The sequence below is a fragment of the Aedes albopictus genome, chromosome 3, assembly GCF_035046485.1.
Source record: "Aedes albopictus strain Foshan chromosome 3, AalbF5, whole genome shotgun sequence".
NCBI lineage: Eukaryota > Metazoa > Arthropoda > Insecta > Diptera > Culicidae > Aedes > Aedes albopictus.
In genome coordinates this window covers 35,916,115-35,941,114 of record NC_085138.1, presented here as the reverse complement: position 1 = coordinate 35,941,114, position 25,000 = coordinate 35,916,115, and the positions used below count along the sequence as shown (strand labels likewise).

The following is a 25,000-nucleotide window of genomic DNA, read 5'->3' as shown; positions in this document are numbered from 1 at the left end:
TCCAAAAAACATGGGAAAAATGAGAGTCTTTGAAAATCAGGTTTTCAAACATTTTGAACGGGGACTTGGGCTTGGATAGGGACTTGAAACGTCAAAAAACGCAGTAGGCAAGACAAAGTTTGCCGGGTACAGCTAGTTTATTATAAAACTAATAAGAGGAAGCAACTGTAATTCGAAATGCTAATGGACTCCATTTATGTCGATTTATAATATTTATATTATATTGACACCTAATGGTAGATAATGTTTCTAACGAAGTGAAAAACTTAAGTTGTGTTAACTTAATGTATCACTGGATAGTTATTACATCAGTTTCTAATCTCACATTGTTACAGTATTCATGCCAACTATTGACCAATCCAAATACTTGTGTGTTAGTCATTTGTTTTCCAATAGGACATGTGGTACTCTCCAGCTTGACAGATCAAGTAATCATAATTTTCATCAATGGCAAGGCCTACTAGGTGGAACACGAAACTACCACATCTCCTTTTGTTTAAAGAAAATTGCATTTTTTCCTACTTCAAATAAGTAAAATATCAAATCATTAATTTTGCACTTGTATTGCAATCAATAAAGTATCAAATAGAATTTTGTGTTATCTCTAGTAGAAATGGTTACAAAAATACCTTCAAAATTATTTTTAGTGGTACTGCGCGAATTAATTTTATTTACATTGTTTTTTTTTTAGTTTTGTCAATCCACTTATCCGCGAGCGGTAATGGCGGCGGCGGGCACAAATAACCGATTCAAATTTTGACGTTTCTTGGGGATCGCAATCGGTTGGCGCCACCGAACGGTGGGTGAAGGGGTGAGGAGGAGAATGCAACTGTTTGACTTTCCCCCAAGAAACATCAAAATCCGAACCGGTTGGATATGCCCGCCGCCGCACTATGGGCCAGAAATCAAAATTTCGCGACAAAATTCAAAAAAGTTGTTTTTTTTTTTAGATCAATCAATTTTCATATATGTATGATTATTTGGGCTATGTACCGACTGATTTTTTTTTGATTTGTAACAAAATTGTATCGTTTTTTGTATGGAGAAACTTCTTATCAGCGAAAATTTTCTTTAAGTTTAAATTACAATTTTACAATGCTTACTCAAATTGTACAGTTTATTTGCCAATTTGTTAAAAAAGTAGAAGTATTCGACCGTATTCGACATGCAACCGATCTAGGAAGCTAGTTGAGACTCTTCTTTTGCGGATGCTACCAGACTTTTTTGCGGGAATTTGCAGGAAACCAAGATAAAATGATTTAAGCGCATGCGTTAATTTTACAATGTTTTACGCTGTGCTTTAATAACCATCCACTCTTAGATAGACTTTTGCCATTGCGACGCAATCTCTTTATAGCTTGCGAAACAATACACATAGCAACATACTACTATTATTCTGGAAGGTTTTGTTTCAGGTAAGACTGTGATTGTAGACGTTTAAATCAATATCACACACTTATTCAAAGTGCAAAGTTTCGGTACATAAATTCGTGTGATCAATTATGATTTTTAATAATCTCAATTTATGTATATATGCCATGTATGTATAGTTTTTGGTGAAAAAATTCGCTGCTCAGGTGTTTCAGATGTCCGCAATTTGGCAGAATGCCACTTGGCCGGATAATGTTCAAAATAATTCAGAGATCTCTTTGCATTCTAGCTGCCAATGATGATCAAATTAATTTTCCTTCTTCCTTCTTTCAATCATTGACTATTCTTTCTTATTTTACAATTCAGGGATTTGTTGGCGTTAAAACTGTCAATATTTTATCAGAGATTTTTCCTCCTCTTAATTAAAGGGGATTATTTTGAGTTATACTGACGTGGTGAACAGTGGCACGATCGTTTCTTCTTCAGCCAAACGGCATTCAGCCAAATGACGTTCGGCCAAATGGCGTTCGACCAAGCGGCAATCAGCCAAATTACACTCGGCCAAATGACTTGGAGTCGGTATTTGAACAATAAATTGTGTTCGCTCTTCGATCATATGTATAAGTGGGATGGATATATTTGCGATTAGGGAAAAGATTTGATTTTCCTTAATATATCTAAAATGCCGTGTCATTGATAGGCTCGGTAGCTAAGTCGGTAAAGCACTTGTGTAGCATATAAGGGTCGTGAGTTAAAATCTCACTTGAGCTGTGGATTTGTTCCTAAATTCACTAATAATGTATCCATCTGTACATATGTATGTACGTTGAGTTTATTTAAAATTCTAATTTTGATTCATATACCGAAACTTTGCACATTGAGTAAGTCTGTGGTCTTGATTTAAAAGCTTATAATCACATTTATATTTGAAACAAATCCTTCCTGCATGAAAGTTGTTTGTTGCTTTATATATTGTTTGGCAAGCCATAAAGTCATATCGTCGTAATGGCAAGAGTGGATGATTATTGAAGCACAGCGTGAAATATTGTAAAATTTAAGCAAGCACTAAAACCACTCTAACTTGGCTTCCCGCAAATTCCCGCAAGAAAGTCCGGTTGCATTCGAAAAAGAAGAGTCTAAACTAGCATCCTAAACCGGTTGCATGTCGAATACGGTCGAATACTCCTACTTTTTGAACACATTGGCAAATAAACCGTAAAATTTGAGTAAATATTGTAAAATTTATTTTTAAACTTAAAAACATCGCAATTTTTGCATCAAACATGCAAAATATACTAAATTTACTCTTAGGAAATGTATGCGTTATATTTTTTAATCACATTTTTCACCACAAATCACATTTTTCTTAATATTGGTCAAATTCGAGAATTTTCGCTCATAAGAAGTTTCTCCATACAAAAAACGATACAATTTTGTTACAAATCGAAAAAATCAGTCGGTATATAATCAAACATAGCCCAAACAATCATACAAATATGAAAATTGATTGATCTTAGAAAAACAACTTTTTTGACTTTTGTCGCGAAATTTTGATTTCTGGCCCATAGTGCGCCGCCATTACCGCTCGTGGATAAGTGGATAGGAACAAACAGTTCATTTTTTTTTTTTTTAATTTGGAATCATGCTTTTTGTTATATCATACATGTGAATATTGGACCGTTCTGTGTTATTGTATCTCTTCTTTTGAATCGAATCTTATTTGCAACCTGGATCCCTCTTTTTGAGTATATCTTCAGCCTTCAGGTCTGTATTGGCTAGTTTGTTATCAGCCGCTTTGGCATCTCCCTTCTTTGAAGCGAGACATAATTGCCAGCACCGGCCAGATTTTCATCTGCCGCTTTGGCGTCCCCCTTCTCTGAGGCGAGACATTATTGCCGTCTACGACCGGATTTTCATCCGCCGTTTCGGCATCTCCCTCTTTCGAGGCGAGATTTTCCGACTTCCCTCATGTCTGATCCGATCAGATCTTGGATCAGATGCTATCCGTCGGAAAACAGACTCCGGCTATCCCAGTTTCATTTAGCGTTAAAACTGCTTTCCTTGTCCTTCCTTTGTTTGTCCTCGTTCTCGAAATGTCCAATTGAAAATAATGCCATCGAATTTCCGCTGATCCTTTTCCTTCTCGTATCCGTCCATTACGTTACAAAATGAGTCGTAGTAGATTTCACTCGGCCACAATCTGCTTTTGCTTATTAAATGGGTTCGCGTCGCCACTGTGGTACTCTCCAGCTTGACAGATCAAGTAATCATAATTTTCATCAATGGCAAGGCCTACTAGGTGGTACACGAAACTACCACCGATCTGTCCGGTGAAGTACTAGATTTGTAGTAATGAGCTGATTTTTTGTATGGTGAAAAGGTCAATTCTCCGTTTCTGCAATGAAATGGTGGAAAAAGTGTGAGTATTATGATTCCTTGCCTAATTTGATGCTGTTTGAGCAAAACGTTTGGCAACAGTGTTGTTGTTTTCTCCATTTCTTGCAACATAAACCACATAGTTATCCAAAGTTTTGCTCAAACAGCATCAAATTAGACAAGGAATCATAATACCCACGCTTTTTGTACTACTTCATTGCCGGAACGGAGAATAGTACGCAATCAGTGAAGTACTAGATTGAAAGTAGTGAGCAGTATTTTTGTATGGTGAGATGTTCAATTCTCCATTTCTGCAATGAAATGGTGCAAACAGCATGGGTTATATGATTTCTTGACTAATTTGATGCTGTTTGAGCAAAAGTTTGGGTAACTGTGTTGTTAAAGTTGCATGAAATAAATAAAACAACTACAAAGTTGTCCAAACTTTTGCTCAAACAGCATCAAATTAGCCAAGAAATCATATAACCCACGCTGTTTGCACCATTTCATTGCAGAAATGCAGAATGGGGCACGTTCGGTGTAGTACTAGATTTGTAGTAATGAGCTGAATTTTAGTATGGTGAGAAGGTCAGTTCTCTGTTTCTGCAATGAAATGGTACAAAAAGCGTGGGTATTATGATTCCTTGCCTAATTTGATGCTGTTTGAGAAAAACTTTGGATAACTATGTTGTTTTTGTTGCAAGAAATGGAGAAAACAACAACACTGTTGCCCAAAGTTTTGCTCAAACAGCATCAAATTAGGTAAGGAATCATAATACCCACGCATTTTGCACCATTTCACTGCAGAAACGGATAATTAACCTTCTCACCATACTAAAATTCAGCTCATTACTACAAATCTAGTACTTCACCTATCTGTCCTATAGGAGGCAATCAGTGAAGTACTAGATTGAAAGTAGTGAGCTGGATTTTTTGTATGGTGAGATGTTCAATTCTCCATTTCTGCAATGAAATGGTGCAAACAGCATGGGTTATATGATTTCTTGGCTAATTTGATGCTGTTTGAGCAAAAGTTTGGGTAACTGTGTTGTTGACGTTGCATGAAATAAATAATACAACAACAAAGTTACCCACACTTTTGCTCAAACAGCATCAAATTAGCCGAAAAATCATATAACCCACGCTGTTTGTACCAATTCATTGCAGAAATGGAGAATTGAACATCTCACCATACAAAAATCCAGCTCACTACTTTCAATCTAGTACTTCACTGATTGCGTCCTATTGACCTTCTCACAATGGGGCACGCTCGGTGTAGTACTAGATTTGTAGTAATGAGCTGACTTTTTGTATGGTGAGAAGGCCAATTCTCCGTTTCTGCAATGAAATGGTACAAAAAGCGTGGGTATTATGATTCCTTGCCTAATTTGATGCTGTTTGAGCAAAACTTTGGATAACTATGTTGTTTATGTTGCAAGAAATGGAGAAAACAACAACACTGTTGCCCAAAGTTTTGCTCAAACAGCATCAAATTAGGCAAGGAGTCATAATACCCACGCTTTTTGCATCATTTCATTGCAGAAACGGAGAATTGACCTTTTCACCATACAAAAAATCAGCTCATTACTACAAATCTAGTACTTCACCGATCTGTCCTATACTAAAATCAGCTCATTATTGCAAATCTAGTACTACACCGAACGTGCCATTGACATCGCGAGCTTCGGCTTTACCGTTGCGTATACGCTAACCTGAAACTACCCATCGCCTGGGTCGATTCTACCCGGATTTTCATGTTGTTAGCAGTTGTCAAAATCCGGGTAACCCGCAAACCCAGATTGGTTGAATCTGGGTAAAGATCTGGGTAATCGGCACTTTGTCACTTTCCGGCTTAAGAATATGGCAGCGGTCAGGCGAACGCTGGCAATTATGGATGTTTCCTCGAAAAATATGAGGATAAATGACGGGAAAACAGTCAAATTCTTCCAGGGAACTGTTTTCCTGCATCAGGTAAGTAAACAGTACACGGGATTGGGAGCTTTTTATCAAAAATCTAAATTGGAAATAAATTAACAAAATCAAGGTCCAGGAGGAGCTGGGTACCGGTTACCCAGATGTTGCCACCAACATCGGTAACCCAGATTAGAGTAAAGGTGCCTTTACTCAGATTAGAGTAACTGCAGTTTTGCTCAATCTGGGTCGCTTTGACACCAATCTGGGTAACTGAGGGTTAGCGTGATAACATGCGAACGAATAACCCTTAAAAAACTGCTCGATTTCATAGTAGTACTAGATGAGGTCGTCGATTTTTCGATCGGTCTGTCAAAGCGGGCAGTTCAAAATGATATCAACCGCAGCTTTGACAGCTGGCTGTCTGGGCGAGTGCGGGTTCGTGGAATCAACAAAAACAAGTAAACAAAAAAAACCCTGGCCAGACCAGAGAATATCGCACACCCAGTCACAACACACAACGAATACGCGTAACAAATCCAACGCGAAAGTGAAAAAGTAGTGTTCTAATACGACGTAACGGTACTAGCGCGAGGGGAGCAGTGGATTTTGCTGCACGGGAATAATTAGTCTTTAGGTCGCTCTTGTGGTTTTGTTAACAGAGGCTCAGCTGGTGCCCTCCTCGAACAGCGCCCGCATCGCTTCGCGTATGGACGTCGTCTCTTCGTTGTGTCGGTTCTTTCTCGCGTAAAAGTATAGTACGAATACACGCCTTGTTGGCTAGTGGAAGTGGTAGATCGAGTCTCTGTGGAAGGCGACCGACGACGTCGGATAAGTGAGTGAAAAGACGTGAATTTTATACGTGCGAAGCTTTTGTGTGTTTTGCTGCATTCTTGTCGTAATCCGCGTTCTGCGAATCGCAGTCATTTTTCCACGTATTTCCAGTGCTAAAAGTCGCTTTTTCTAGTGTGGCTCCTCTAGTGGGTGTGCGCAGGGCTGTGCGGGTGGTGGGATCGATTTTGCCAAAGCTTCCGGCCGTGCCGCGGTGCGTCATTGTTTTGGTCTCGGATACGACGTAGAACCGGATATTGCTGGTTCTAGTGGAAAAAACAACACGAGGAATCGTTCCTTCAAGGGAGGAGTCACGTAGCTGTTTTTTTTTCGGTGACAAGAATAGTGCTATTGAGTTATTCGCTGTGCAATCTGCGTTCCGGAGATAATTCCGAAAACAAGAATCCCATGTAAATTGAAGCTGACCAGCCTGCCTCGTAACCGATACTCCTCCCGAAGAACGTTTTCGGAGTACTGTGATGAGATCACAGTTTAGCAACTTCAACGCATCGCTAATCATGCCCAGCGGAAGTTCCGCCTCGTCGTCGTCGTCGTTTCCGCAGCGGCCGCCACGGCGTAGGGCCCAGTCCGTGGGCACCTCGAGCTACGGATCGTCCCTGGCACTGGCCTCGTCCACTCCCAGGGGCTCCCTGTTCAATGCGGTAAGTAGAAGTGCTTCTTTTATGTTTGCAAGGGATTTTCTCCTTCCCGGCTTACAAATGTTACGACACAAGCGCGTTCGAACAGGGACCGTGAAAATTTCGCAGTTGAAAGCAGAACAAAGGAGCCACGGTGTCATTCGCTTTCGTCGTTCGCGTTCGGTCGTTCTTCTTTGCCCAAGATGCCAATGCAATGATGGTCATCAGATGATACTGAGATTGCTTGGTTCTTTTTTTTTCGGTCTCACATACCTACCCAGTAGGCGATGGACGAATATCATGGGCTTTGAAACATGGGGATTCTTCGCTACTGATGATGATGTTGTTTTGTTTGGGCAGATAGCGACATCATCGCTAGGTTACTGTGATTTGGTCATAGCGAGCTGCAATCGTCGCAGGTTTTCCAGATAAGATAACAGTTATTCGCATTGATCGCGCTTGAGTGCACTAAGTAGGTACGACGCAAATGTGATTATTTGCGATTACACCTATACTGCCGTCCTTACACATAATTGCCCCATTTTATTTAGGAATCCCATATAATATGGGACAATTATGTGTAGAACTGCAGTATATAGAACAGAACATACACAGGAATGTTACAACAGCATATAGATTACAATAAAACTACGCATTTCCCATAGAGTCCCTATAATTAGAGTCTGGCGGACTGTCACTTTCGATCGGAGCCAATCGAGCATGACGTCACTATGTAGCATTTATCGGTGAGGACACTATGACGTCATGCTCGATTGGCTCCGATCGAAAGTGACAGTCCGCCAGACTCTAATTATAGGGACTCTAATTTCCCAGGTTTCAAAATTTTTGTGATGGTCGTAGATTTCTCGCGGATTTTACCCATGAAATTTGGCCCTTCCGCGAAATTGTGTTTTTAAATAATTTCGTTAATTAGGGTGACATTGGGTATTATCGGTAGGTGTGTTCTCTTCATTATGTGCAGACGCTGCTCAATTTTTTCCAGTTTTTTTTTCTTCTCGCTAGCACTTTCAAACCTGTTAGCAATAATTATGCCAATTTTTAAAAAAATTGTATTTTTTTTTCTGGAGTTCTTTTTGTGAATCTTTTTTATTTTTTTTATGATTTCTTTATTGATTTCTTACGGCAATACTTTGTAGTTTCTCACTTATTCTTTTGTAAGTTAAGTACTAAGCAAAACTTCTTTGATTATTCTTGGCGGTATTTAAATGAGGTTCATAAACACATTCTCGTACATGTTCATGGTATATCTCTAGTAATTTTTTATAGCAATTTACGAATGACTTTTTTGGAGGCATACACACTCAGATTTTTTTACAGTATTCGGTAATTTTTTACCGAATTTTCAACAGCTGAACGTTCGGTAATCGATACGACTACCGAACGTCCGGTAGTTTCATTTTTCGATAAGCTGTCAAAATTATCGAATTTCTCCGGTAATCTTCAAAAACAAATTACCGTAGAATTTCGGTACTTTTTTTTATTTATTTTGAAGGTTTTTTACGGATTTCCGGTAATTTTATTTTATTAAATGATGCGGTATATGCCTCAATTATTTTATCGATTAACAAAATCTTTATTGTTTATAACATATAACATCTTTATCACTGCTTTAATGAACCTTCTTCGATGCTTGTGTGGTAGGCAGATGTGATCAGGAGACACCTTCATTGTGATGCTGGCAAGCAGTGAGAAAGGCTGAAATGTTTTGTTCAAGTATTTATTAGGAATGGCAAAATTCAATTAATAAACACTCACCCAGGTGCTACGAATGCGCTGTGCTGTCTGATAACATGAGATTTTCAGTCATTCCGCACTTTCAGTACAGAAAACTCTTGAGCTAAAACCACTGACATAAGAATTTTATTTACTGTCTTCACGCCAGTTTGACGTTTGTGTGTCTATTCAATACTTCACAGGATTTCGGTAATTTGGTGAAGATTTACAAACTTTTCGGTAGTTTTAATTACCGGATGCGGTGTTCTCTCGATTTTACAGCGCATACTGTAATATTCAGTGTCGGACAAAATAATAAGACCACCAGCCATTATTCATACAAAATGGCCAAGTTTGACGATCTGATGCTCGGTTTCTAGTGAACCGATTTGGCTGAAATTTTGTCAGCCGCCATGGAGTTACGTGAATTTTGATTTGTATTTAATTGATTGAGTTCTGTTCACTACATCAAAAGTTACAGATATACGAAACGACAAAATAATAGGACCACTTCCAGATTACCTTTACCAAAGGATATTTGGGAGTATCTGATACTTGTTGATTAATAAACAAGTACTAAAATTAAGGATGCCATTTAATCTTGGGAACATTTTTATTGAATTGGCAACAAATAACCATCATAAAAATCTGGTGTTAGAATTTTGTCGCACCGTATATCTGTAACTTTGGAAGTAGTGAACAGAACTCAATCAATTTGATACAAATCAAAATTCCCGTAATTCGAAGTCAGCTGTCAAAATTTCAGCCAAATCGGTTTACTAGAAACCGAGTACCATATCGTCAAATTTGGCCATTTTGTATGAAATAGGACCGCTGCTCTTCCCTGCTCTTCGATTCAGAAAGGGGTATAGGCGCGTTCTGCCAACTTGGTCGAGGCAGATTTCTTGTGTGAACAAGTTCCATACGGACATTCAAAAGTGCCTGAACGAAATATGTCGCTTGTTAGGATCACTTGAAGATCGGATGGAAGATCATTCGCTCTTTTAGAATATTCGCGTTCGTTCATTTGTTGTTTTTCTTTCGCGTTCGTGTATTTCAAGTTTATCTACCACTGAGTTTGATGATCGCTGTTAAGACAGCAGGAATGATCTTCTCATCTGCATACGTTGAACCATTCTGAATGGCCGTAGTGAAAGTATCACCAAAACACTAATAATATTTTTTCTATCTTGTCATGTACATCAAATCCCACGTCCGAGTATTGTGTCGGACACCAGGACATCGAATTAATCAAAGCTAAGTACATTTGATTTCCTTTTTCATCATATATGGAAGGGTTATGAAAGCTATATAGATGTTCTTAGACTCGGGATTATTTATTTTTCTAAACTATTCGATTGATATAGACAAACACTATTAGTTTCATTTGAAAAATATGCAATAATTGATACCGTTAGTTTTTCACACACACACAAACACACACACACACACACACACACACACACACACACACACACACACACACACACACACACACACACACACACACACACACACACACACACACAGTTCTTGAAACTTGGTAACATTTCCATTCTTAGTATTTGTAGGAGATCGTTTTGTGGGTGGCTCCTAGTATGTTTGAGTGCCTACAGTGATACTTGGTTGCAAATTTCATAATGTTTACATTTATCTGAATTGTCGGGGTCAACTGAGATTGGGAAGGAGGGTGTAGCATACAATGGTGCTGGGTTGCAAAGCTGACGTGTGATCGATACTTGGACGCATTTTACCAACGCAGCTTGACATGACGAAAACTGATTAATTTTACTAGCTGGACAACGTAATTTATGATTACAAAGTAGAAGACATCTTTACAAAGCCAACGTGTGATCAATACTCAATACTTAAATTGCATTATTGGCGTTAATGCCTTGTATATGACATTTTGGACAAATATTTCTGGAGCTCGATTTGAATAGGTCGTATGTACTTTTGTCGATTAAAAATTCGATCAGTTGGATTCGCTTATTACAGCGAAACCTATTGAAATTGAACAAAGTTGATACATGCAGCAGAATCCTTACAAAACAGGCTTTCCGTTGCATCATTAAAACTTTCTAAAATATCTCCCATATTGCTATAATAACTAAAATAAACTGATCGAATTTTATATCGACAAAAGCACATACGACCTATTCAAATCGAGCTCCAGATTTATTACTAGCTGTCCCGGCAAACTTTGTCTTGCCAAACTTGTGGTGGTTTGACAGCTTTTAAGCTCATTTAAGCAGCGCACTCTAGATTGGTTTCATTTTGATCGTGTTGATTTTCTTCCCCGGTCATAAAAAACAGTACTTTCTAAATTTCCTTACTTTTCTAGTTGATTTTCGTAACTTTTTCTGTATATAAACACAGCCACCATGAATACGAATCTGTGGAGTTTGGGATTTCTCTGGGAAGGAATCACCCCTCACGTGCAGCATACACAACTTACCCAGGCTGACGTTGGTTCGCAAGTGGCAAGAGTGAACGCGGTGGGGGACGCCTGGAGTTGTTGCTGCGCAAGCGGGGATGCTAACATTGTCTGCTTGACAGTTCGCATCACATTCAAATGCGCTATATCGCCTGCTGTGATCATTCTCTTTATCATAGCTTTATTCAGTACATCTTATATCTCACATCCTTCTTCTACTCTGAAGAAGTTTTGCACATTTTTAACCTAAAATTGAATTTCCGTATCTCAATTTGGAGTATTTACTTACAACCATTCAACATAATTAACTGTTATATTACATCGTCATATACGTTGCAGCTGCTGCCATGGCTGCCGAATACAGTTTTCATTGTGAGGTACCATTCTGACCAGTGAATCAAAATTCAACCATCGCGCAACAATAATGACAATGTCGCAACCTGTATTTGTTGCGACAATCCAGCCAATGCGACATAAGATTGTCCCAACTTGAAAATAATAGGATAAACATCGTACACCACGAGTTTAGAGATTTTTCAGCCTTGCATTGCGATTTTCGAACGGTAATTTCGGGTAGGTAAACACTGCAACTCTGCTGAAGATCTATCATCAAATAGTCTCGATTTAGGGTTTGTAATAATTGATTCATCATGAGTTGAAAAGTACGCAACAAATTCAGCTTCCGTTTTGTCTGCAACAAAAATTTTCGAGATCATGTCATTATCTGTTACCAGTAGGGATAAAGAGTAATCATCGCGCCTTCTTTGTTGCTTGTTTTGTGCTTCCTTTGTCTGACAATTCTCTTCACTGATTCTGACTATGCTGCTGTTACTTTGTTTTCTAAAAAGATCGAACATTTTAGTACTTAACTGTAGGAATGATGTTTTCTGACGAGCAATGGTAGCTTGCACAGTGACGTCATCATTATCTCTCTCTCTCTCTTTTCCTCTCGTTCGGGGTCGCTTGATACAGCCGTCCTTGCTCTCAAAATAGTTTTGAGGGCAATGCTTAAAAATCATATGTGATTTTGTTGAAGTTTTGTTTGTAATGCAAGGCTCTATACTTGTAATATTTAAGAAAATTACCGCTTTGGTACTGGGTGGTTCTGAAAAAAAAAATCTTGCTCTTTGAGTCTTTATTCAATCTTATACCCGAATTTATCCCATTGTTCCGTCGTTTAAATTCGAGATATCTGATAAAATACATTATATATAATCTAGAGATCTATCTCTAGATAAAGAGAATGAAGCATTGTCATTCATTGAAACACTAGCCACAGAAAACAAACTGCATCAACATAATCCTTCTTTTTGGCTAGCCGACATTGACGGCACCTTTTAATAACCATTCGATCCCACATTGGCACGAATCAAAACTACGGGATTTTTCTAATATATTTTTTTTGCGTACATTGCTAAGATTTATCGACCACGACAAACAACACGATGTAAGCTTCAGATCCGACATTTGTACGAAAGAAAACAACTCGATCTTGCTAACCACACTGCGAATCCGGCATTACCCTTTAAGGAATAAAAAGTACCCTCTTTTTGCAAGTATATGAAACTGTCAAAATAAAGGGTACCTGTCAAATTTTGAAAATGGGTAAATTTGGCCCTTCTTATAATTCCGACCGCGTACTCTTTAATGAGCGAAAATGTTGTTGAGCATTTTCGAGGTGCATCCTGAGAAACATCCAGTCTGACTGACTGATGTGATTTTGCAGATTTTTGCGGGTAAGTAAAACAAAATACTCAACTGCGTTGTTAAGTCGCCAAGTAATTACTAAATTATTTCTTTTATTAGGATGTCGGTGGCTCCGAGGGGGGCCTTTCTTTTGACCTCCACCTGGATCAAAGTTTGGTCCAGGATTCCATCAACTTGGTGCGGGGATAATAGTTGTTCGTGGTCCAACTGGCAAATCCCACAGCAATAAGCAAACAATAAAAAGTGAAATAACAAGAATTAATAAATGTTTCGCAAAAAAATCTTTTTTAAGTTGTTTATTATTTATTTGATTATTTAAAAGTTCAAAATTATCTCTAAGTTCCCATAAAATGATAAAGAGGGTAAATTTTACTCTCTTCATAATTTGAAATCGTTCCAGAAAAAGAGTAAAAATCACACGTTGGTTTGACGTACAAGCAGTTTACCTTTTAAAGAGTAAAGGCCGTTTACTCTTTTTATGAGTTCACCTAGTTACTCTCGAAAAGGGTACTTTTTCACTCTTTAAAGAGTACTTTGATCTCTCAGTGCAAGCTTTTCGTCAGCGAACATTGCCGGGACTGTCCCTCCACGGCAAGCAACATGCTGTAAGCTTCCGATCCGACATTTGCGCGAAGCAAAACAACGGGATCTTTCCAACCTAGCTTTTCGTCAGCGGACATTGTCGGAGGTTTCCCCCACGGCAAACAACACGCTGTAAGCATTCGATCCGACATTTGCACGATGCAAAACAACAGGATCTTTCTAACCTTGCTTTTCGGCAGCGGACATTGCCGGAGGTTTTCCCCCACGGCAAACAACACGCTGTAAGCACAAAATAACAGAATCACTATAGCTTTTCCTTACCAGTTACTGCCGCTGGTTTATTTTTCTCGTGTTTTATTTCTTCCTCGATAATTGTCCAAGCACAAAAATCATCCGGAAGCATGCACCATCCGGAGCCCACGATGAATATCACACCACATTTTTCACTTTTTTGTGTTGTCGTAATTTGCTCACTTTCGCATGCAAATTAAAGAGTGATTCCTCCCAGAAAAACAATAAATTGGCTCGATTTTTTTTCGTAATTGAACGAAAAACTGTCAGGAATTCGCCAATGTGGAGTTTGGGATTTCTCTGGGAAGGAATCACCCCTCACGTGCAGCATACACAACTTACCCAGGCTGACGTTGGTTCGCAAGTGGCAAGAGTGAACGCGGTTGGGTGACGCCTGGAGTTGTTGCTGCGCAAGCGGGGATGCTAACATTGTCTGCTTGACAGTTCGCATCACATTCAAATGCGCTATATCGCCTGCTGTGATCATTCTCTTTATCATAGCTTTATTCAGTACATCTTATATCTCACAGAATCAAACCCTGCATAAGTCATCCTGATCGGTTCACCCGTTCGTGAGGTTTGTTGCCTCAAAGGGACTTCAAACTCATTTTTATATATATTTATTATTTGTCACCAGCTAAACAACGTTTCCTTGTATAATAACTAGGTAGACATTTCTAGGGCACGTGGAAGAGAATGACATGGTGATGTAGAACCGATAGGACAGCTGAATGATTTGACTGTACATTAGAATAGATAGCTAGGTTTTGTATGTCGTATCATGGGAAGCCCATGACATATTAAGGCTCAAGCATTCGTCATCATTTTTTGGAAAATAAAAAGCAGTTTTCTCGCTGCAAATCAAAACAAGGTTCATAAAAATATATTCACTGCATTATATTCCTCATGTGGAGTACAGTGAATATATTTTCATAGCAAAAACTTTTGTTTTGAACGAAAAAACTGCTTTCAAATGTTTGATGATGACGATGATTTCAATGACGAAAAGTTCAACGTTAAAAATCATTGTCTATAGTCTATCATTGGGGATAGCGCCAGTGCTGTAGGTGGCTACCAACATAGGTGTTATCGCAGCAAGGGTTGTTGTCTTCATTTGGTATTTGACCGTCATAGATTCGATTAAACATTTAACAAAATGTTTCTTGGTGGTAACATTAGTATAGTTGTCGACATAGACAGCATGTTGTACTTTATGTTATTTCCAAGAATTAATTTGCTTTTGGATATGACCGTTCATGGTGCTTCAGATTCCGTAGGTAAACATTTTTTTTTTTCAAAATAACTTCAAAGACTTGACATGACTGAGGGCTGACATGATAGGAGAGAAAATGCAAAAATTTGATTAAAACTACATAGACACAATGTAAAAAACTAGTGTTAAATTGGGCAACATAGCCTAAGCATTGGTCTTTGTAGAGATGAAATGTGAATAACGGGTTCAGCCTTGACAAATAAGCTGTCACGCAGTTTTTTTTTTTATGAGTTTTCAATAAAAAAAAATAGGACCGCTGGTCTTATTGTTTTGTCCGACACTATATTTGACAGCAAATGCTATCTATGTATTAAATTACATACGGATCGGTAATTAAACTACCGAAATCTTGTGAAATACTCAATCATTACCGAAAAGCGGTAGTTTTTCTACTTCACCGAATTTTTCTGGCGAAGTTTTTACCGAACAGCGAAATAGAATCTGAGTGTGTATATTACATGAAATCTTCTTCAGAAATTCCTATAGTGCAACCCGCCAACTTGGAATAGATGTCCTGTTGCAGGGGGAGCGGGTATTGATGAGGTTGGAGTCGCTCGTTCAGTACAGTAGAGTAATCTCCACATCAGCATGCTCCCATTCGCCTTCCTGACCACCACGATTGGCGCTGCCCATTCGGAGTAGTCCACTGGTGAAATGATGTTCAACCGTTCCAGACGGTCGAGATCTTGATCCACTGTTGCATGGCGTATGAAACCGGTCTGCGAGGGCGGTAAACCGGTCGGCAGGATTCTTTGAGAGCTAGCTTGATTTTGGCCTTGTTGCACAGGCCCAGCGTGTTGCTGAAAAGCTTGGGGTACGCTTTCTGCAAAGAACTGGCATCAACAGGCACACCGCTTACCTGATTGCAAAAGTTGTCCATCGGTAGTGACCAAAGGTTGAACTTATCGATAAAGTCGATGCCCAGTAAGTTGACCGAGCGCTTGGAGACGAAAATGCGGCCCTGCTGGGCCAACACGTTGAAAGACACCTCACATGCGAATTCGTGTTCCAAATCGAGTTGTTCACTCGATGCTGATTTGGCGATCTGTGTTTCTGGAACCACTGTTGGTTGGCCATGGCCTAGTTGCTTCCAGACCTGCTCGGACACAATGGTTATGTCCGACGCCGTATCCAGCTGAAGACGCACAGGTACGCCCGAGCAAAGTTTCATAACAATCGGATAACATACTGTGTTATCTGATATCAAAAATAATTAACTAAATTTGTTCTCATTGTGGCTGAATAAGCAGGCAACATAACAAACATGATAACAACCAAGAATACCCGTGATACCATTAAAATATCTCATTATGTTATCATCAAAAGCATCCTGATAACAACTTCTGTAAATCTATCAATTTTATCCAATTGGAAACTCATTTTGTTATCAGAAAGATATTTGCAACGATCATTGATAACAAACTTCCGTTGTTGTTGTCGATGATGGTGCCCCCAGTTTGACAGGTAATGGTAACATGAACTACCAAGTTGATAACACAAAATTGTAAAATGAGTTCTTAAGCGAACACTAGTTATCAGTTTGTTATTGCTCAGTTATTGGACTTTGCTCGGGACGCCGTTGATTTCCACCTGCACAAATCGCCGCTTGCTCTGGACGCTACCAACGGTTAGTGCGATGGTCTTGGTGTGGAGAACTTTCCGCTACGCTGCTTCCTTGGCTTGGACGATCGCTTGGCACTTGAGCAGTAACCCTCTTTATAGCCAAACTGCCTGCATTCGGTGCATCGGTGATTCCGGAAACTGCAGTGGTTTGAGAAATGCATCGCACCGCAATTCCAGCACGGAGTGGCTGGTACCTTCTTCTGCTCATCTGGCGCTCGTGGAGCATTACGCCTTTCGTTTGACCGCTTCCGGAACTTACTCTGATGCTGTGGACCTCTTTGGATTGCTTGCACCTGTCCCGATGGGCCTTTGATCATCGCTGTGTCGTTCTTCAAATTAATAATCCGCTGACATTCCTCGAGCATCGCTTCTAGGGTGACGTCATCGTTGCTCTCGATCTTCGCCAACAACCTGGTTCGAACATCGGCGTCGCACTCTCCCTTCAATCCGCCAGCGAACATCAAACACTTAAATTGCTGCTCGGACATCTTCGTCAGCTCGAATTCTACGCACATTTTGTTCACCCGACACGCAAAAGTGACATACAGTGTATCAAACAATTGTCCGTACAGCAAATTTTTTGTCAAAATAATTTTTCATTCAAATGTTTATAACTTTTTTATACGTCAATCAAAAACGCTATAATTTTGACCAATCATAAATCATATATTGAAGCTCCATTGGTAAAATTTTGAGCGAGATCGAATCAGTTTTCTGAAAGTTATAGAACTTTTAGTGAAACTTATAAGATTTTTGAACATATTTTTAAAACATTATATCTCAATATGCACTTGATAAAACTTTTTAAATCTTTTTTGTGCTACAGCTTATACCTGAGGCTTTCATATGCAGCTTCGTTTGAGGTTTAATATTCACTACAAAAAATATGAAAAATCTGTATATGTTCAGAGAATTATTTGGAAATTTATCATATTTTGATCAATGAAAGTGCCAAGTGTTTTCAACTTTTTTAAACTTTCCTAATGTAATATTTTTATACAGGACCTCCTAAACTACATATGAAGAGTAGGTCCTATGCATTGTTTGTTCGATTAATGCACTTTTATTGGGGGAAAACGTTTGGCAGATTATATGTGCAAAATATGGTATTTTTTTAAATATCGTTAACTACATATGCAATTTTTTCATTTTTTTAGTAGTGAATTTAAAACCTCAAACGTTGCTGCATATGAAAGTCTTGAGTTTAAGCTGTATCACAAAAAAAAGTGAAAAAGTTTCATCAAGTACGTATTAAGATATAATGTTTTAAAAATTTGTTCAAAAATCTTATAAGTTTCACTAAAAGTTCTATAACTTTCAGAAAACTTATTCAATCTTGCTCAAAATTTCACCAATGGAGCATTAATATATGATCCATGATTGGTCAAAATTTCAGCGTTTTTGATTGACGAATAAAAAAGTTATAAACATTTGAATGAAAAATTATTTTGACAAAAAAATTGCTGTACGGACAATTGTTTGATACACTGTAGGTAATCGTCAGTCGGGACTTTAGTGATGGTGAGCGTGCTGTAGCGTTTCTTCACCGTTGATTCCGTGGTCCCGAACAGCGCTGTGAGCTTCTGAACTGTGACGTCGAATGTGAAGTCCTTCGACGTACTGGGAAGTATGTAGCTCACATACCTGTAGTGCTCGTTGGTTCCCAGGCGACGCAAAAGTAGCCTTACCTTCGCATCGTCATCGATCCTCTGCGCATCCTTGGCGAAAAGATTTTCGTAGCGCGCAAACCAAAGAGGCAAAGGTGCAGTGGTTCTCAGGATGAAACTGGAACTCTTTGATGTTACCAGCTGAAGAGTCCAGAATCGCTTCTGGATTAGCCGGAACGCTGACATTGATAGAAGCCATAGCATTCCGGAAAAGCGCTTCCTGCTGCTGCAGAAACCCCTGTTGTTGCTGGGCGGATTCGCGCTGTTGTTGAAGAAGCTGGTTCGTGACTGCCTGCTGCTGCTGGAGTTGTTGCAAGATTTGCACGATGACATTGTCTGCCGATATCCCTGGAGGGTAAACCGGCTGCTGGCGATACTGCGTATGCTGACCGGGTGGACTGTTTCCCGGATTGTGCCCTTGCGGAGCATGAGGAGGCAGCTGCTGCTGCTGGTGGAACTGTGGATGTCCGTTCGGATGCTGATTCCGACCAGGTGGAACGTTTCCCTGGCTCGGATCCACATGCTGCTGCCCGTCCATTGTACTGAAAGTGCGCTTTCTTTTGTTCGGCGGCGGCGTCATGGTTAAAATTCGATCGCGCTTTTTCTACGCGAATTTTCCGGCGAAACACTCGTGAAACATACGAATAACTCGCGTTTCCGTCGCCACTGTTGTAACGTGACGAGGCGGTGTATTTATTCAAAAAATTGAACAATAACATTGTACGTTACAAACTATTAAAACTTTATTTCGCGGGATACAATAAAACTTGTCTCTTCATTATCGAGAATGACAATCTAACTCAATATTCTCAATTTAGTTGAAAATCGGAGTTTTCGACTAGCGAAGTTGAATTTTTCTTCAAATCCATGCGTAGGACTTAACTTCGGAAGTGGTGCGCTCTTTGGTCCACTGCACGAATTTATGCTGGCCTGCTTACTCTCACAGAAAATTTGACGTTTGAGAGGTGCCGACACCGCTCAAACGTCAAATTTCGTGTGAGAGTAAGCAGGCCAGAATAAATTCGTGCAGTAATCCATAGTAAACCTGGTCCGCTATACAGCGCACCACTTCCGAAGTTTTAGGTCCTGAAGGAGAAGTCGAGTAGGCGACGAATAACTACGCCTTAGCAACAGTTTATGTCAGATAAATAGTTAGAATAAATTTTCATTCCACATTTGTTAGTCAATCGATATAGACGTGTTTTTATTACGAATACAGCCTCATATCATTTGGCCAAGAGGTTATGGGCCTTTATTGAAACTGTTACGTGGATTTTGGATCGTTGAAGAAAACCTTGAAGAATTTTGTCGGATCGTTTTTGGAGAAGATTGTCGAAACTTTGGAGCTGCTCCAGATGGATGCAAGCATAGTCATCATGGAGCGCCCCAACAACCGCAATTATGAAGCCTTGAAGTTCCGGATCGAAATGCTGCTTATCCGTGAAGGTCTTTGGAAACACATTTCGGAGGAGATGCCAAACCCGATGACCAGTGAATGGGAGCAAGGAGATGATCGAACCAGGGCGACGATTGCGCTTTTCGTTGAAGACAGTCAGTACTCCATAATCCGAAATTGTCAAACGTCCAAGGAAACCTGGGAAGCTTTGGAGAAGCACCACCAGAAAGTGTCGCTTACGTCTCGAGTAACGCTGCTCAAACGGATTTGCCAGTTGCAGTTCCAGGATGGGGACGATATGGAGCAACATCTTCAGGAGATGGCAGGTCTTTTCTCGCGCCTATCAAACGCTGGCCAGAAGCTCGATTCGCAGTTGATTTGATGGTCGCTATGGTCCTTAGAAACCTACCGGAAGCCTATGCTACGTTGACGACAGCACTGGAGAGCCGTTCAGATGACGAGTTAATAATGGATTTGGTAAAATCGAAGTTACTGAATGAATCCATGAAGCGAAGGAAGAATCAACCTCGTGGTGAGTCAATTCTACGAGTCGAATCGACCAAGAAGATGATTATTTGCCATTCCTATGGAAGACCAAGTCACATCGAGAGGGACTGTCGCCAGTTGCCCGGTAAGAAGATAGAGGAATCCCGCCGGAAGTTCAAGCAAAAGGCGAAGGCTGCAGCAGTGGAAGAGGAGAAATCGTTTTGCTTTGCGGTACGGAACGAGCGCCATACGAATGTTGTCTGGGTCGTCGATTCCGGAGCAAGCACCCACATATGTGTGAACAGGAGTTTTTTCAAGCACTACGAACAACAACCAGGACTAACCGTTGCGTTGGCAGACGGAAGCGAAGTGAATGTCGCCGTGAGAGGTTCCGGAACAATTTGCTGTGCAGTTGACGACGAAGAGAAAGAAGTCACCCTCAATGAAGTTCTACACGTCCCGAATTTGGATACGTACCTGGTGTCCGTTGGAAAACTAACCAAAAAAGGAGTTGAAGTCACGTTCACTGGAGAAGAATGCAAAATATCGAAGAATGGACGAGTCGCTGCTGTTGCTGTGAGGAAGTCAGGACTGTACCACCTCGAAACGAAGAAGCACAATCCGATTGTCGCTGCTGTCATGAAGCATACTGAAAACTGTATTCACCATTGGCATCGAGTACTGGGGCACCGTGAGGAAGAAGCGATCCAGAAGATGGTACGGGATGACCTCGCCACCGGTGTCAAGATTCGCAAGTGCAACGTGAACCACGACTGTGAGTGCTGTATGGAAGGTAAGATGACCCGTCTACCTTTCCCCAAGCAAACTGGAGCACAATCGACGAGGATGCTTGAGCTGATCCATGCGGACGTATGCGGGCCAATGAAAACCGTTACTCCAGGAGGAGCCCGCTGCTTTATGATCATAATTGATGACTTCACTCATTTCTGTGTCGTATATTTTCTGGAGAAAAAGTCGGAGGTTTTGGAAAGCGGCCTGCAGTCATTCGCGCAGACAATGGAGGAGAATACAGATCCAGACGATTGGGAAGTTTTTACCGTCAAAAAGGAATCACAGCGCAGTTCACAGCCGCATACAGCCCCGATGCATCCATGGACTACAAGTACTGGGCAGAAGCGGTGAACACATCCAACTACGTTCAGAATATGTTACCAACCCGTGCTACCGAGAAGACCCCCTATGAAGCCTGGTATATGAGGAAGCCAGATTTGAAGCACATGGATATCTTCGGCTGCAGTGCATTCGTCCATGTTCCTGACAGAAGCGGACCAAGCTAGAACCAAAGGGAATGAAGCTCCCTGCAAAGTGCTATCCCAGATTATCTTCTGTCGTTTGTCACCTAAAACGAATGAGCTCGTGGGAAGTAACCAAGCAGGCTTCATCGACGGCTGTTCGACAACGGACCAGATCTTAATAGCACGGTAAGCTGTATTGTTGTTTGTGTGTTATCCTAACTGCCATGTAGTGCAAATAAATGTGTATGTGATGTACAGGGGATACTCAAAATAATTAGGATAGGTAAAAATTTCACTTTTCAAAAAATGTTCAACTCGCTGTAACTTTTCGAAAAGGGCATCAAATATTCTCAATTATTCTACAAAGACTGTAAGTTCATCAACTAGTTGTGTATCATTTATGACTAATATAATGAACTTTGGAAAACGGTTGATTTAATTTAAAATTATTAATAAGAAAAAAAGTTATAGCGATTTCATTTATTGTATGTTTTTTTAGGAAATTTATCCATTTTTCATATGCATTACTTTTTCAATTTAATGCCGGCTATTTTTTGCTTTCCTTTGAAACATAAATATATTCAAGTCAATTAGAGGGAATTTAAATGAACTATAATTACTACCTCGAATTTTGAAACGAGGATGAAGTTTTGGATAAATTGGTGTTATATTAGAAAAATAATCTAATCGTTATAATTTTCTTTCGTGTAAAGAATTTTAAGTTTAGTCAAAAGTTTTTAATAACTCATTATATAAGCCATAAATGATCAAAATTCCATTGCATTCGGTTAATTGAATCCGGAGATATAACAGCTCAAAGTTGGCTGTTGAATAATTATACCTTTTTCTAGAACCTTTATATCGTCGTGTAGAATAGCCCGATCTTTTCCAAATTTCGACTACTGATACACAACCTGTTGATGAACTTACAGTAAAAATTTGAGAAAATTTGATACACGATTTGATACCTTTTTCGAAAAGTTTCAGCTAGTTGAACATTTTTTGAAAAGTGAAAATTTTACCTGTCCCAGTTATTTTGAGTATCCCCTGTACTATTAGTATGTGCATTGTACTAATTAGATTCACTTTATTTTCACGGAATTTGACTTCAATTTCTGAGGTTTGTGCTTACGTAAGATCTTCAACTACACGGGACGCGATACGAGAATGACGGACGTTTGTAAGAACAATACGTGTTGTGCCCGTTCTTATATCGCGTCCCTTACTTACCTTACCGATCAGGCTAAGGCCGGGGTGGCCTCTGCTGTACATAGAAGCCGTCTCCATTCCACTCGGTCCATGGCTGTTTGTCTCCAGTTCCGCACTCTGCGTAGAGTCCGCAGATCGTCCTCCACTTGGTCGACCCACCTAGCTCGCTGCGCTCCACGTCTTCTTGTACCGGTCGGATGACTCTCGAGGACCATTTTAGTCGGGTTGCTATCCGACATCCTGATGACGTGACCCGCCCACCGTAGCCTCCCGATTTTCGCGGTATGGACGATGGTTGGTTCTCCCAGCAGCTGATGCAGCTCGTGGTTCATTCGCCTTCTCCAAGTCCCGTCTTCCATCTGCACTCCGCCGTAGATGGTACGCAACACCTTCCGTTCGAAAACTCCAAGGGCGCGTTGGTCCTCTACACGTAGGGTTCATGTTTCGTGCCCATAGAGGACGACCGGTCTAATCAGCGTTTTGTAGATGGTTAACTTCGTGTTACGGCGAACTTTATTCGATCGTAGAGTTCTGCGGAGTCCAAAGTAAGAACGGTTTCCTGCCACAATGCGCCTCTGAATTTTTCTGCTGGTGTCGTTGTCGGCGGTCACCAGTGAGCCCAAGTACACGAATTCTTCAACCGCCTCGATTTCATCACCGTCGATATAAATTCGGGGTGGCGGGCGCGCTGATTCCTCCCTGGAGCCCTTTGCCATCATGTACTTTGTCTTCGACACATTAATGGCTTCACTCTTTAGTCGGATGTACGTTTCCGCCATCGTCTCAAATTTACGAGCAACAATATCAATATCATCAGCGAAACCAAGCAGCTGAACGGACTTCGTGAAAATCGTTCCACTCGTGTTTATCCCCGCTCTCCTAATTACACCCTCTAAAGCGATGTTGAACAGCGCGCACGAAAGACCATCACCTTGCCGTAACCCTCTGCGAGATTCTGTAACCCGCGGTTACAATTTTGTGCCGAATTTGTGAACACCACTGTGTTTTGGATCATTTTAATTTGTTTGTTTTAATATTTACTTTTTATTTGAAATTAGTTTTGTTAATTTAGGGAATTAAAATCGTATGTGTATTGTATCGGTGAGTCATTTGACCCCCAATCTCCCCCTCATAGCACACATCGACAGCAGCAGCAGCAGGAGAAACAATCGAGTGCGGTGTGTGGCTGTTTTGTTTTCATTCGGGAGAAAGTTACGAGCCACGTAGTGCGACGGACGCATTTTTACAACCCGTTTCTATCACCTAGTGAAGGAGTGAATAAGTGCCGTTTTCGCGCGGAATGTGCTAGATGGTTGTTCCTAGCATCGTCGGGAGTGAATAAACCAAAAAAGTTTCCCCCGAAATTTAGTGCCGGCCCGTGGTTCGGGAACCAAAGTGCAGTGCAAAAGTGCAGTGCTAGGGTGAGGACCACCGCCATTTGCGGTTCGCCAAGCGTCCGATATCCCACCGTCTTCGCTACACGGGCTCAGCCAATAGAGCTTTGTCTCGCCCGTGTAGCTAAAAGTCAAGGAAGACGAAGACAGGTAGGTACAAAGGGGCGTACCACCTGTGATAGTTCACCGCGGTGACTATCGGAACTGTTTACGGCGAGTAGGCAGTTCGGTGTTTTACACCACCGTCGCTGAGGGGGTTCCAACAAAGGAGCTAGTCTCACCCCCTTGGCTAATTAGCAAAGGATCGTTCTATTGCCCGAGAAGAAAAGTGAGAAGAAGAAGAAAGAAGAAGAAGGAAGGAAGCTTCGCACAGGCCGTGTGGAACAACGAGTGCGACCACCATCACCACCGCTGCTGTTCGTCGAAGGGCCCCAACGTGTGACATCGACCAGTGCCTTGGGGAGAACGGGGCAAAAGGTTAGAAGTAGCATTAAAGTTTTTATTGCAAAATTTATTTATTATTTATTTAAACATTTCATTTCATCCGAAATCCAACATTTAGTGGAGGTACCCTGCTTTAGGCCGCCCTGCCGGGTAACAGCGGGTAAGGGCTGATAGCGTCTTCTTACAATTGGCGCCCAACGTGAATTTGCGAAAAAATCTTCGATTTTTTCCACTGAGCGAGGGGTACTTCCACCAAAATTTGGATTTTGGGTGGAATAAACACAGTGGTGGGGATATTTTCCACAGTCGCGTTGTCGTAAATTTTATTTTATATTGTTGTGTGTTGTCCTAAATCGGTTATTCGTCTCGTCTGCAGAACGAATTGGTGCATTTTGGGTCTCTTTGTTCTCAGG

The 25,000-nt window shown here is 40.6% G+C and overlaps 1 protein-coding gene across 2 annotated transcripts in view; it reads left to right on the top strand.

Moving 5' to 3' along the window:
* The first annotated feature begins 6,132 nt into the window (after nucleotides 1-6,132).
* Nucleotides 6,133-25,000, top strand: part of LOC109419262 (E3 ubiquitin-protein ligase Nedd-4-like) — a 99,193-nt gene continuing 80,325 nt past the window's right edge. Inside the window, exon 1 of one of the 2 annotated variants that reach the window (XM_062856495.1) lies at nucleotides 6,133-7,151. In XM_062856495.1, the coding sequence (XP_062712479.1) occupies nucleotides 6,969-7,151 (183 nt within the window). In that variant the 5' untranslated portion in view covers nucleotides 6,133-6,968. The remainder of the gene's footprint in view (nucleotides 7,152-25,000) is intronic. The other variant, XM_062856497.1, reaches the window with a different exon arrangement.